The sequence below is a fragment of the Equus quagga genome, chromosome 15 (genome assembly GCF_021613505.1).
Source record: "Equus quagga isolate Etosha38 chromosome 15, UCLA_HA_Equagga_1.0, whole genome shotgun sequence".
In the NCBI taxonomy this organism is placed as follows: Eukaryota; Metazoa; Chordata; class Mammalia; order Perissodactyla; family Equidae; genus Equus; species Equus quagga.
The window spans coordinates 36037986-36052985 of NC_060281.1; the positions used below are offsets into that span (position 1 = coordinate 36037986).

Below are 15000 nucleotides of genomic sequence, written 5' to 3' on the forward strand. Positions count from 1 at the left end.
CTTAGTGATTAAGTTCAGTGTACTCTGCTTCAGCAGCCCAGGTTTGGTTCCTGGGAGTAGACCTACACCACTCCTCAGTGGCCATGCAGCTGCAGTGACCCACATACAAAATGGAGGAAGACAGGCACAGATGTCAGCTCAAGGCAAATCTTCCTCAGAAAAAAAAAGTACAAAATGATAAAAACAATAATATCTGTGTTAATCGTTGGAATAATTTTTGGTAACTGATCTTTGCTTTAGATTATAAATCATATAGAATATCATGCTAATGTGGCTAGGAATTAACACCATACATGCTAGAATTATAGCATTCCAAAAAAACAGTCTACACATATAAAAGGATATTTATATCTTTTGCAAGAAGAAAAGAGAATGGGAAATTATTTTTTTAAGTTAAATAGTGAGAAACTAGGATATCACGTAAGGTCTCCTAAAAAGATAAGATTTCCATAATTCAAGGTGATTCAAAGAACTAAGCTGTGTATTTTAAGTTTTTATAAGGTTTCTTGCTTTGCTACAGTTCACTACACGTGGTCCCAATTATTTACTAAAATTTCTTTATATACGTGATTCTTGCTTCTTCGTTTCTTGGACAGTAGATTAAGGGCAAATGAATACACTCCATAGTGTTGTTTATGCTTAGTTGCAGATAAAGGAGGAATCAGAGACACACAAAGGAGAAGTCAAGATCAGTAGAATCAATGTAATTACAAGCCACACGAGAAATCGAGAGGAAGTATAGGGATGTGTTTTTCATTTTAACAATTTAGATAATAGGGTTTGAAGCAATCATATCTAAACTTTAAAGGCCTCATAAACTACAACTGACATTTTGGTTACCATACAAAAGTGAAGCATTGCCAAGATTTTATTTTATATTTTACTAAAGAAATTCCTTTAACCATTATTCTATTCTAGCTGAATATAGCTACCAGTTGAAAGTGTTATAGACATAGTAGACTTATTTCATATGGAGATGTTGGCAATAATATAGGTAACAAAACTGTTACTTTTATTAAAAATATATTTCTTGATTTGGAAAACATATATGTTGACTTTAATGTCATTACTAACCTCAAGTACTCAAATTAAAGCAAGCTTAAAAAAGAAAATAAACTGAGGCTGGTTCAGTGGTGCAGCAGTTGAGTTCACGTGTTCTGTTTCAGCAGCCTGGGGTTCGCCAGTTAGTATCCCGGGTGTGGACCTATGCACCACTTGTCAAGCCATGCTGTGGTGGGTATGCCACATATAAAGTGGAGAAAGATGGGCACAGATGTTAGCTCAGGGTCAGTCTTCCTCAGCAAAAAGAGGAAGATTGGTGGCAGATGTTGGCTCAGAGCTAATCTTCCTCAAAAAAAGAAAAGGAAAAAGAAAAAAACCTAACATTTTCTTACAGCTTTTGTCACAAAATTTTCCATATATATTTTCACAGAATTCTTTCAAAGGCACATTGGATTTATCAAGTCATTTTCAAAGCCCAGTACTCCGTCTGCCTCAGATATTCTTTACTGCTCCTTAGGTGATGCAGGTGTTTCAAGCACTTACTTTACTTAACTACACCTAGCCTATAATGTTCATTACTTTGCAAGCTCTATGTCACAGTTCACAAGTCATTTCCACTTCCTATACACTTCTCACTGCCTTGAAAAACAGAGAAATATAAGATTCTGACTTCTGCTGCATTACTTCAGAGCCTTTCTTGCTGTGATTCATAAAACATTTTCTTATTATTGATAATGGAACATTAAAGGATATAAGGACAAATTTTTCTCAATGTTAACTACTATTCAAAATATAATAACTGTTGGAGAAAAGATTTAAGGTATTTCACTATGTCTTTAACTTAACCAAAGATAGAAAAAAATTTATGATGAATTCTGCCTTAAAAGCAAGTAATTAAGAGCTGACCCCAACAGTCTATTGGTTAAAGTTTGGCATGCTCCACTTCTGCAACCCAGGTTTGGTTCCCAGGCACAGAATCATGCCATTCATCTGTCACTAGCCTTGCTGTGGTGGCAGATCACATAGGAGAAATAGAAGGACTTACAATTAGAATATACAACTACATACTAGAGCTTTGAAGAGGGGAAAAAAAAAGAGAGGAAGATTGGCAACAAATGTTAGCTCAGGGTGAATCTTTCCCATGAGGAGTAAGGGAAAAAAAGATCATTACTTAATTTTTAAAAATTCAAGAAATTAAAATACATATTTTAGGCTTTATAAAATCATGTATATCGTTCCAGAGGAATCATATCTGCTCTTTATCAATATTTACAACATTCCATGCCTTATTTTCAATTAAGAAAAGGATGCTTTTCTTAAATTAGATTTGTTCCACTGAAAAAATTTAATGCTGATATTTGACTTAATTTTACATGGCTGTTTTCTCCGTTAGAGATTGATTGGTATTTAGGCAGGCTTATTTACTTCATCTCACAAGATCACCTCTGTGATCTTGTGAGAAAACATGTTTAATAAGTGCTCATAGATTGAGAAATGAAAGAGTGGTTTATGAGTGGATGAGTGGATGAACCGTTAGTGAAGAGATGCTCCATTATGTTGTTAATGTTACAAGTATATGGGCTCACTCCCACTCCATCAGTCTCTTTACTGCTCCTCTTACATCCTTGTTTCTAAGGGTGTAGATTAGAGGATTGAGGCTAGGGGTGACAACAGTATAAAAGAGGGCAATGAACTTGCCTTGATCTTGAGAATTTCCTGATGGTGGCTGGAGATATATGTACATGGCTGGAATGAAAAAGAGGGATACAACCGTAAGATGGGCTCCACATGTCCCAAAGACTTTCTGAAGTCCAGTTGTTGCCTGCATCCTCAGCACAGCCCGGGCAATGGCACTATAGGAGCTTAGAATGAGGATGAGAGGTATAAGAACAAAAATGGAGCTCATGACCATGAGAGTCAGTTCATTAGCATGGGTATCAACACATGACAGTCGCAGTAGTGCTGGAACTTCACAAAAGAAGTGGTCCACTTGGTGATGTCCACAGAGTGGTACCCAGAAGGTAAAGGAGGAATGAAGGGCTGAGGTGGTAAACCCACTTAGCCAAGACGCCACAGCCAGCAGATGGCAGAAACGAGGGTGCATGAGGACTGTGTAATGCAAAGGTCTACATACTGCTGCATAACGGTCATAGGACATCACTACAAGTAGCACACACTCTGTGGTTCCCAGTGCAAGGGAAAAATAAAGTTGAATCATACAACCGGCATAAGAGATGGTTTTCTCTGGGCCCCAGAGGTTGACCAGCAACTGAGGGATGGAGCTGGTGGTGTAGCAGAGATCCAGAAAAGAAAGGTTTGAGAGGAAGAAGTACATGGGAGTGTGGAGATGGGAGTCCAGGTATGACAAGATAATGATGAACAGGTTACCTATCAATGTCGTCAAGTAGAACATCAAGATAACCACGAAGAGAGCTACTTCCAAGCGAGGCCAATTAGAAAAACCCAATAGTATAAAGTAGCCTTCAGAACTTGCATTGATTCTTTCCATTGTCATACATTTCTTGTTACCTGAAGAAAGAATCACTTACACTCAAGAAAAGTTAGGTTGTGCTCCAAGAATCATAAGGACACATGAAAAAGAAACAGAAACCAGTTTGAAGGGCCTACCACTAATCAATTCTAGAACAATTTGGGCATTTAGAGAAACTATGATCCTAATGAAATGAAGAAATAAGACTCTACAAGCTCATATTGACATATAAAAAATAATAAAGAGAGAAATAGTGGAGAAGAGAAAGTTATTTCTCTTGGTAGGATCCTAATTTAAAAATATACAAGTGTGGAGTTAGAAAAATATAAATGGATGCTAAAAACTGCTGACTAAAAATATGATGAGAAACAAGATATTTACATAATCTGAAATATCTCCCCACAGATTACTTGTTAACTACAGAATGAAAAATAGTAAACTTTACAAAACAAAAACCTCCTGGGCATCACTGTTGCTTCGTAATTAATGTTAACATTACCAATGTTGAGACACACCAACATCATATGCTCAGTGATATGATGCTTTGAACAGGACATAATGTCACTTCAGTGATATTCCTGCCCAAAATACACAGCCTGGTTCTAATAGTGAAGGCACATGAGATAAACTCAAATTGAGACGAGTTGTACAATATAACTGGTCTATACTCTTCAAAAACATCAAATTCAGTGAAAACAAATAAAGGCTAAGGAACTGGTCCAGATTAAAGGAGAAGCAACAGACATCTCTAAATGAGTGATAATGGATTTGGAAAACAATAGCTATTAACAACATTATTGAGACAGAGAAATATGAATATGGACTATGAATTAGATAATAATATTGCATCCATATTAAATTTACTGATTTTGTTAACTGTAGAGAGATTATGTAAAATAAAGTCCCTGTTCTTAGGAAATAAACACTGAAGTATTAAGGGATAAAGGAACACATCTCCAACCTACTCTCAAATGGTCCAGAAAAAGAGACGATTGATAGATGATACAGATATATCATACACAGATAGATAGGTAATAGAATAAATATTTTCCAGCACAAAGTAAACTATTGCTGAATCTAGTTAAAGTGTTAATGTAGTTCTTTCTACCACTTTTGCAAATTTTCTGTAAATTTTACCAGAATAAAAAGTTACCAAAAAGTAAATATAAATTAAAATTTTTCACCTTTATATTTCATCCAGATATTTGCCCTCTTATAGAAAAATGACTTCTTAACTGTCAAATTCTTCTCATTCATCCTGAAATGACATCTCGGTAAAGAGTAACTTGAGAAATTCCTGACATAGCTATAGAAGAAAATTTCCATGGAAAAAATGATCTTTGTTTTTTCAACAAATACCTTTGGTTTTCGTTCAGCATTTTCAGGGCATTTCCATTTATGTGATTATAGAAAACAGAATAATTGCAATCCCAATAATCTTACACATAGATGAAAGGACATGATGAACAATATCAAATTTGTTAGTGATTTCAAAATGTTTATATAAGATGAAAAATACCAAGCTTCAGTTAAATATTCTTATAGAAAGAACTTCATCATCTTATTAATTTACTTACACTCACAGCTTATTTCTAAACTGAAAACTAAGATACAAATAGAAGTACAAAAAAAAAAGATACACAGACATATACATATCAACTTATGGATATTTATGCTATGAACAAAGATTAAAATCTTAGTTCAGATGAATAGATCTGTGAAAAAGAGTAGGGGAATACAGATAGAATACTTCTTAAGGGACATATGAATATAAGTGCATTTAAAAACCGAAATTTTTAGGGAAAGGAAGGTATAAATTTACTGAGAGAGGAAAGAAGGAAGGAAGAAAGTGAGGATGGAGGAAAATGGAGAGTAACCTAATTATGATGCTTAAAGTTGAAGTGTGCATATGTATGTGACAGGGCTGAGAAGCCGGAACCACAGAACCTGAAGAAGGTTTCTACATTTTTTTCTTTTTCTCCAGGACAATAACTGAGATAGTATTTAAATTTGGAGTATAATTTATAAATTCTATATATAGTTTTATTTGTCATCTTAAAGAATAATTCTGAATATTTATTGAACCCACTAAATGGCTGTTTATCATATAATATATTGTGCCTAGTGAATCTTCTATTTCTCTCTTGTTAAAAAAAAAGTTAAGGGGCTGACCTTGTGGCCTAGTGGTTAAGTTCATGCGCTCCGCTGCAGGCAGCCCAGTGTTTTGTCGGTTCGAATCCTGGGCGTGGACATGGCACTGCTCATCGAGCCATGCTGAGGCGGTGTCCCACATGCCACAACTAGAAGGACCCACAGCTAAAAATATACAACTATGTACCAGGGGGCTGGGGGAAGAAAAAGGAAAAAAAATTAAAAATTAAAAAAAAAAAGTTAAGTACAGGGGCCAGCTCAGTGGCATAGTGGTTAAGTTTGCATGCTCAGCTTTGGCAGCCCAGGGTTCACAGGTTTAGATCCCAGGCATGGACCTATACACCGCTGATCATTCCATGCTGTGGCAGCATCCCACACACACATTAGAGGAAGATTGGCACAGATGTTAGCTCAGAGACAATCTTCCTCACCAAAAAATAAATAAGTACATTTCCTAAATAGATAGAACTCTTTGATCACTCTTGTTCTCTTTTATGTTTTCAATCTGTCATAGGAAAGATTAATACTACCTTTTGTGATGTAGCTATTGTGACAAGACATAGTAACCCACCATAGTAACTCTCTGTGAATCCTTTGCCTCATTCTACTTTGTCACATCACTTCTGCTTCCCTCCTTCCACAGCCAATTCTTTCTCTCACATTTCCTAATAAACTGTGGGAGAAAAAGAAAGAAACCACAGCACAACCACCTGTGGTTACTTCTTTTGGGGTCTCTTAGTTGCTCACGTTCTATAAGTGAAACTCTTGAAAAAGATGTTAGAAGAGGCTAATTGGTTGAGTTCCAACAGGAAAGTTACAAACAGTTAGTTTGGCCCCAGGGCTGGAAGAGTGATTCAGGCCTTGTAACTGTTAATCATTAACTAGTTGTTACACTAATGTAGACTACTTTGTACAGCTCAGAAACTATGCAGGATAATCAGACACTACATTGATTTAAAAGAAAAATTTTTGTAATTAAATAGAAGTTTAATATAGAGAATTAGTAAACTATGGAAGAAGAGTAATTATAAAGATGTAACGAGAACTCTACATGATACCTTGGACTGAAGGACAATATCCAAGAAAAGACAAACTTGAAGGGACGTTTGCTCCCTAAGGCTGAGGTTCAGACCTTATCAAAGAAGGTATGGTTACAGCCCACTGGATGGTGAAGAAGATCGCTGTAGCTAAATCAAAAATTGGCAATGGTCAAATAGTAAATCAGAAAGATTATCTCACTTAGAGGTCACAGCCATTTGAGGGGTGATGAAAAAATCCCAAGATTTTTTTCCCTAGAATAGGAGATAATACCTTGTGAGAAATATGAATCCAGATTTCGTCTTTCCTTCTTCTAATGCAGATATAGTTTTCTTCTTCCTTAAACAGTTGCCTGAATAACTTAGTACATTAACTAAAAAAATGTGGCAGCTGTGAGATCTCTTCCTCTGTTGTGTAACTCAGCCTTCAGCATTTTTATAGAAATTAAAAAGGGACACGACATAAAGGACAAAAAATACCAGTTGTAAGTAGACAAAAGTAGGAACTTTATGGTTTCATTTTCTTTTTATTGGAAGAGAGGGAAATAAAGGCCTTATGAAATGTTGCTTTTATGGGTTATGGAATGAAATATCTCCTCTCTTTTTTGAAATAAGGCATTATGGAGGAAAAGTGATGGAAATGAGTCTCCTTTCCTTATCCTCAAATCACTGGCCAACTTATTTCTTCTTACGTTAGTCCTTTTACACTCTTACCTAGTGCATAAGTAGAATTCAGATGACTTCCTTCCCTTCTGTCCTTCCTGTGTCTGTCCACATTCCCTGTAGTATTTGTCTTCCCGATCTATGCTCCCATTATGTGTGGACTGATCAGATGCCTGGTTTTCATCTCCTTGAAATCACCAACTAAATGGCTGCCTACACTATATATTCTAATTTACTACATCAAATTAGGAAATCAGAATCTGAAAATTATTATGATCTTCATTGCTACAGAAGAGTGAGTCCTGTGTCTACCAAAAAGATTTGGTTTTAGCTGGAAAGAGGAACTCATTAGAACGTTCAATATATCAGGGGATGAACTCTTTTTCCTCAAGCAAATGGAAACTTTATGGAAACAAAAGAATAATGTGACTTGCTTCCCTTGACTGGGGCCATTGGGAAGGTAAATCCCAAAGTGGCAATTATTGCCCTTCGTGGAGTTTTCCTAGTCAGAACAGGTTCTCAACAATGCCTTTAACGTGATACCACACTGTTGTAGTAGAAAAACAATGAATTTATAGACCAACTATCACTGATAAAAATGCCTTAAACTGTGTTTATAAGGAAGAGAATGGGTTGTCCTGAATTACCTGAAATTTCTTCCCCAATTCCTCATCATGCTAAGGGCCAAATTTGAGGGATAGCTTGTCAGAGCTAACCTAATTTGGGGAAGAAAGAAAGCATGAAACACTTTTAAAAATGCAATACATAAAGACTAAAATGTATATCTTTGCCTTATTGATTTGAGTTAATTGTATCTGCCTGAAATCTCTAAAATTCAAGGCCAAGTTTAGCCCTGCAAAAAGATTGAAAATAATCTTTGAAGACCTTTCAAACTATTATTTAGAAGGTAACTACCAAAACTCAGAAAACTTAAAAAACTATTTAATAATTCCAAAACATTTTCCTCAATAATTTCCCTTGGCATCTTGTCAAGAGTTTTGCCATAGATATATAAACAAAGGACATTAGCTTTGATTGTTAGCCTAGATGAAATAATTGACTCTTAAAAAAAGAAAAAGTATATCATGAGTTTATAAATTAATGAACATCTTTAAATTGTAGTGTTATTTCTAGCTAATATATTCTATTCGTAGCAAAGAAAATCTTAGTTAGGATATCATATCAGATTATAATAAGATTACATTATAAAAATTGTAATTTTTAGACAGCAATTAGGCATTTTCCTTTCTCTTTAAGAGAAGTACCAGAAAATAGTCTTTATATTTCAGTGGTCTTGATTGTTGTGAAGACTCAATAAGAAAACTATATAAACATTTCCCACAGTGCTTAATACATAATTATTCAATATATGTTAGCTGTTATTACCATGAGAATAAATTTTAATTGGAACTGATATTTCAACATGCAATTCTACTTTAATTCTTTGTTTTCTTTATTTTAGACATTAAAAATCTCAAAAATAAAACCCCTGTGCTCCCACAACTCAGAATCTTCAACTATTTCTCTCGTTATATTTACTTCCAGGATTTTTTAGTATATAGAATATCACAAAGTCCATGTCCTCTTTAACTACTATTCTCTGATCTGACACCCAACCCAGACACAACCACTGTCATGAGCTTAGCATGTATCATTCCAGTTCACTTTAATATATATTAAATAATAAATATTTAAATTGAAATGTTAATATTATTAAAGAGTTATATATTCATAGCTTCAATTTTTTTATTTTGAAGAAGAATTTAACCAATGATACAATTCTAGCAGAAATAACTCGGTTATCAAAATCTGGGAAATGTCTGACAACCTGAGCTATAACCAGGCTCCAATATTCTTCGTGCTGTGGTCACTACGTTTGTAAGAGAATTTTTAGCCTCTGTCAATCCACGTGGTGCTAGCAAATGTTAAAACTTTTATGTGCAATATTATCAACTTGTTGGGAAAACACAGATGGAATAAAATGATGTAATTAAAGCAAAATATTTCTAAAGCAACAGCTCTCAGCTTTTTTCTTTTCCCCCAACACACATGAGAAATGAAACAAACTGAAAGTATGTGACTTTCAAAGGCTTTTATGGAAGAAAGATGGGCTCTGACTTTTGGTAATTTTCAGAGTCCATACACACTCTCAAAGATAAAAAGCCAATGCAAAGCATTTTAACTGTAAGATTATCATAGGCCATAAGACACAAGTCATGTATAAGGGATCAGAAGGGACAAATGACATTGATTCATCTCTGTAGGCTTCTGGTAAATTGAATGTTTTATTTGAGAAGAATGTGAATTGCAGTAGATTATACACTGTTAAAACATCATGGATGGAGCTTCAGTTGTAGTTGAGTTCTAGGCACTGGTGCTTAGTTATTGCTGTGTATGATTTCCTTCTTTTCCCATTCCTTTCATCTTCATCAACTGCCAGAAACTCTATACACTCCAAGGGTGAGAACACATATCAGTGATGTCAAATATGATAAAATGACTGAGGTTGCAGTAGAATAGGACTTAGAGTTATTGAAATGCTGGAAGAAGCTGTTCATTCTCATCAGGATAAATGTTAAGAATAATTTTTAAAAGTATAGATGAATTAGAAGAGTATAACAAAAATAATCCTGTCATCTGCTTTTTATGGTATTGCCTGGTCATTTATAAGGTTATTTGGTTCACATATGAACTGCATCCTATAAGGTCAAGTTTATGAGAATTCATTATTTATTTAAAGTGACCATTAGAGTAATCTTGGTTTTCCCTGATTCAGAGTCAGAATACCAATGGCTTGTAGGAAGACATCTTTGGTTGCATATGAGTGAAAAAATGAAAGATTTGAATCTCTCCCAATTAGAAAAAGAAAATATGGAGAATATTGAGTTTTCTTCCCCTTGTACATATTCAGATTTTGAAAATACGTTTTATGCACCTGACAAAATGAAGACAAAAAATGTTAGTAATTATTCATAATCCACATTAAGACAATCCCCTCCCCCACCCCCACAAAATTTTGTGCATCTCAGATCTCACAATTGTTTAATGTCTCTTTGCTGAAACTCCTAGTCAAATATTTACCTCCCCGCTAGGGTCATACCATTTTGGAGTTGTCAATTGTGCCTTCTTCATAAACACTCATCTTCCTCCCAAGAGATAAAGCAAGGCAACAAGGAATGAAAAAAACAATATGAGATCTTTAGAAAGCTGTATCCTGGTAGATTTCTCTTACTATCCCTGGTCTAGAGCTAATTCTCCTTATGATTTTCTTCACGTTTTACCTGTTCACTCTCCTAAGAAACATGAATATTTTCTTGCTGTCACCTCTAGATTTTCAGCTTCTCATACTAATGTTGTCTCAGGGAGTCACAATTCATTACTAGATGTGTATTTCACCACAGGCTCCATACCTCCAATGTTGTATAATCTTATCTAGGACACAGATAAGACCATAACCTGTCTAGGTTTGTCATCCAGCACTACTTTTTTCTGACACTGGGAATGGTGAAATGTATCCTCCTTACTGTCAAGACGTATGACAAATATGCTGCATTTGCAAAACGCTCCACTAACTAGCATTCTATACCCACATATTTGGCAATGCTGTCATATTGGTATCCTAGACCCACATGCTTCCCTATTGTGTATGTCCTTAAGACTTTTGTCTTCACAACCCTTATTATCCTTGTGGCCCTCAGTCTAACCATGATATCCTATAGGGACATTGCATGTGATGACTTGACATTTCATTGTCACCTGCTGAAGGAAAGAAAATCTTCAACATTGTATTTCCCTATCATGTGTCTCTCTTATGCTACCACAAGATAGAGAGAGAGAGAGAGAGAGAGAGGGAGAGAGAGATAGGTATATCATATAGATGATAGATAGATAGAAAGATAATAAATTAGGATGATGGATAGATAGATAGATGGGAGATTATAGATATAGATATCTCTCTCTCAAACAAACTTTATTGCCAAGACAAGTCCAAGTTCCTTACTCTCTTCTATAAAATTGTCACCCTCAGCATTAATTCTCTCATTAACACATTGAGAAACTAGGATGTGAAGTTGTCTATGAAAATAAGGCCTGAGAAGAGGTAGGTGTCTATTTTTAGAACCATTTTTTAATCCATGAATTACATAGACTGCCAGATTTAGTATGATAAAGATAGCTCTTGGATGGACAGATCAAAAAGGCCCTAAATGGGGCATGTAATGATTTCCTTACCCATTACAAGAAGCATACTATCCCTGAGTTTATTGTCCTTCAGGCCTAGTTTCAGGGACTCTGTCCATTGGTCAATAAAGGATTCTGATTATGGAGATTGCAATGCATACCCACACTCGTAGAAAATTTATCTATGCTGTAAACACTAGATTTTTCTGCTTTGACTCTGCTCTCGGGGAAAATTCTTTAGCCTCTTGTGAATGACGTAAAAGTGAGAGAGAAGATAGAAATGATGTAAAATAACCAAATATTTTTAGATTTATATGAAATTATCACCTCAATGAATCCCTATTCTCACATATCTGTTTTCTTATCAGTCCTTTAGGATAGCACCCACTGTGACACTTCCTTCAGTTGGAGAAGAAATCATAAAAGAAACTAGAAAATATTTACAAAGGAAAATTATAAACAAAGTGAAAATGAAAAAGCCAATCAGAAATGAAGAATACGGTATTGAAAATGAAAAATTCACTACACGGACTCAATAGCAGAGTAGATGATACAGAAGAATGGATCAGCGAGCTGGATGAAAGCCTATAGGAACAGAAAAAGGAATTAGACAGAATGAGAACAGTCTAAGGGAACTCTGGGACAACATCAAGTGCACCAACATTTGTATTATAGGTGTTCCAGAAGGAGAAGAGAGAGACAAATGAGCCAAGAATCTATTTGAAGAAATAATAGCTGAAAACCCTTCCTAACCTAAAGAAGGAAACAGACATCTCTGTATAGGAAGCACAAAGTGCACCAAATAAGATAAACCCAAAAAGGCCCAAACCAAGACACATTATAATTAAAATGTCAAAAGTCAAAGATAAAAAGACAATCCTAAAAGTTGCAAGAGAAAGGCAAGTTACATAAAAAGGAAACCCCATAAGCCTATCAGCTGACTCTCCAGCAGAAACCTTACAAGCTAGAAGGGAATGGCAGAATATATTTAAAGTGCTGAAAGGAAAACATCTACGGCCAAGAATACTCTATCTGGCAAGATTATCATTCAGAATGGAAGGTGAGATGAAGAATTTCCCAAACAAGCAAAAATTAAAGGAGTTTATCTCCAAGCAATCAGTTTTACAAGAAATACTAATAGGACTTTTTTAAGTGGGATACAGATGACCACAAATAGGAATCATAAAGGTATCCCAAAAAAAGGCAATAAAATCACTGATAAAGGCAAAAAAACAGTAAAGGTAGCAGATCAGCCACCTATGGCAATAATATGAAGGTAAAAAGACAAAAGGACTAAAATTACTTATTTCAATGATAAGATAGTAATGGATACACACAAAAAAAGAGGTTAGATATGATACGAAAAACATAAAATGTGGGTGGAGGAGAGTAAAATAGTAGAGCTTTTAGAAAGAGATCAAACTAAAGAGACCATCAACTTAATATAGATTTCTATATACATAGGTTTTTATATATGAAAGTCATGGTAATCAAAAACCAGAAACCTATAATAAATATACAAAAAATTAGGAGAAAGGAACCCAAACATAATACTAAAGAAAGCAAAAAAACCACAGGGAAGAGAGCAAGAGATGAAGAAAGGAACAGAGAAGAACTACTAAAACACCCAGGAAAAAAGTAACAACAAAATAGCAATTAGTATATACTTATTAATACCTACTTTAAATGTCAATAGGCTAAATGCTCCAATCAAAAGGCATAGGGTGGCTGATTGGATAAAAACACAAGACTCATATATATGCTGCATACAAGAAACACACTTCAGACCTAAAGACACTCACAACCTAAAAGGGAGGGGATGGAAAAAGATATTCCATGCAAATGGCAAAGAAAAGAAAGTGAGGGTGACCATATTTATATCAGAGAAAATAAACTTTAAAACAAAAACTGTAACACGAGACAAAGAACGACAATACCTAATGATAAAGGGAACAATTCAACAAGAGGAGATAACACTTGTAAATATCTATGCACCCAAATAGGAGCACCTAAATATATAAAGCAATTATTAATGGACATAAAAGGAGAAATACACAGTAACAAAATAAGAGTAGGGGACTTTAACACTCCACTTACACCAATGGATAGATCATCCAAGAAGATCAATAGGGAAACATTGGCATTAAATGACACATTAGATCAGATGAACTTAGTACAGAAATTCCATCCAAAAATCACAGAATACGCATTCCTTTCAAACACACAAGGAACATTGTCAGGATTGATCACATATTAGGCCACAAAGCAAGTCTCAATAAATTTAAGAATATTAAAATAATTTCAAACATCTTTTCAAACCACAAAGTTACAAAACTAGAAGTCAACTACAGGAAGAAAATCAGAAAAGCCGCAAATATGTGGAGATTAAACAAAATGCTACTGAACAACAACTGCATCAATGAAGAAGTCAAAGGAGGAATAAAAAAATCCCTGGAGACATATGAAAATGAAAATATGATGTGCCAATATTTAGAAGACACAACAAAAGCAGTCCTAAGAGGGAAGTTTACATCAATTCAGGCCTACTTCAACAAATAAGATAAGTCTGAAATAAACAATCTAACAGTGCACCTAAAGGAAATGGGAAAAGAAGACAAATAAAGCCCAAAATCAGTAGAAGGAAGGAAATAACAAAAAACAGAGCAGAAATAAGTGAAATAGAGACTAAAAAACAATAGAAAAAATTAATGAAACTAAGAACTAGTTCTTTTAAAAGATAAGTAAAATTGAAAAACCTTTAGCTAGACTCACCAGGAAAAAAAAGAGAGAAGGCTCAAATAAAGAAAATCAGAAATTAAAGAGGAAAATTACAACAGACTTCAGAAATAAAAAAAGAGTATAAGAGACTACTATGAAAAGCTGTACACCAATGAAGTGGATAATCTAGAAGAAATGGATAAATTCTTAGAATCATACAAACTTCCAAAACTGGATCAAGAAGAAATAGAGAATTTGAATAGATCAATCACCAGTAAGGAGATCAAAACAGTAACAAAAAACCTCCCAAAAAATAAAATTCCAGGACCAGAAGATTCCCTGATGAATTCTACCAAGCATTCAAAGGAAACTTTATACCTAGCCTTCTCAAACTCTTCCCAAAAATTGAAAAGGGTGAGACACTTGCTAATTCATTCTATGTGGCCAACATTACCCTGATACTAAAAATAGAAAAAAGAAACACAAAAAAGAAAAATTAAAGGACAATACCACTTGATGAATACCAATGCAAAAATCCAAAATATAGCAAATCCAATAGAAAAACACATTAAAAACATCATATACCATGATCAAGTAGGATTTATTCCAGGGATCCACGGATGGTTCAATATCCGCAAATCAATCAATGTATTAGACCACATTAACAAAATGAAGAAGAAAAATCACATGATCATCTCAAAAGATACAGAGAAAGCATTTGACAAGATTCAGCATCCATTTATGATAAAAACTGAATAA

General features: G+C 34.7%; 1 protein-coding gene across 1 annotated transcript; it reads right to left on the minus strand.

The window, feature by feature from the left end:
* Window positions 1–2584: 2584 nt before the first annotated feature.
* LOC124226933 (olfactory receptor 2J3-like) lies at window positions 2585–3517 on the minus strand. The gene has a single exon (XM_046640749.1). The coding sequence runs from the start codon at window positions 3515–3517 to the stop codon at window positions 2585–2587; it is 933 nt and encodes a 310-aa protein (XP_046496705.1).
* Window positions 3518–15000: the final 11483 nt, after the last annotated feature.

Coding starts and splice junctions, on each gene's coding strand:
- LOC124226933 (XM_046640749.1), bottom strand. CDS start 3,517: ATGACAATGGAAAGAATCAATGCAAGTTCTGAAGGCTACTTTATACTA.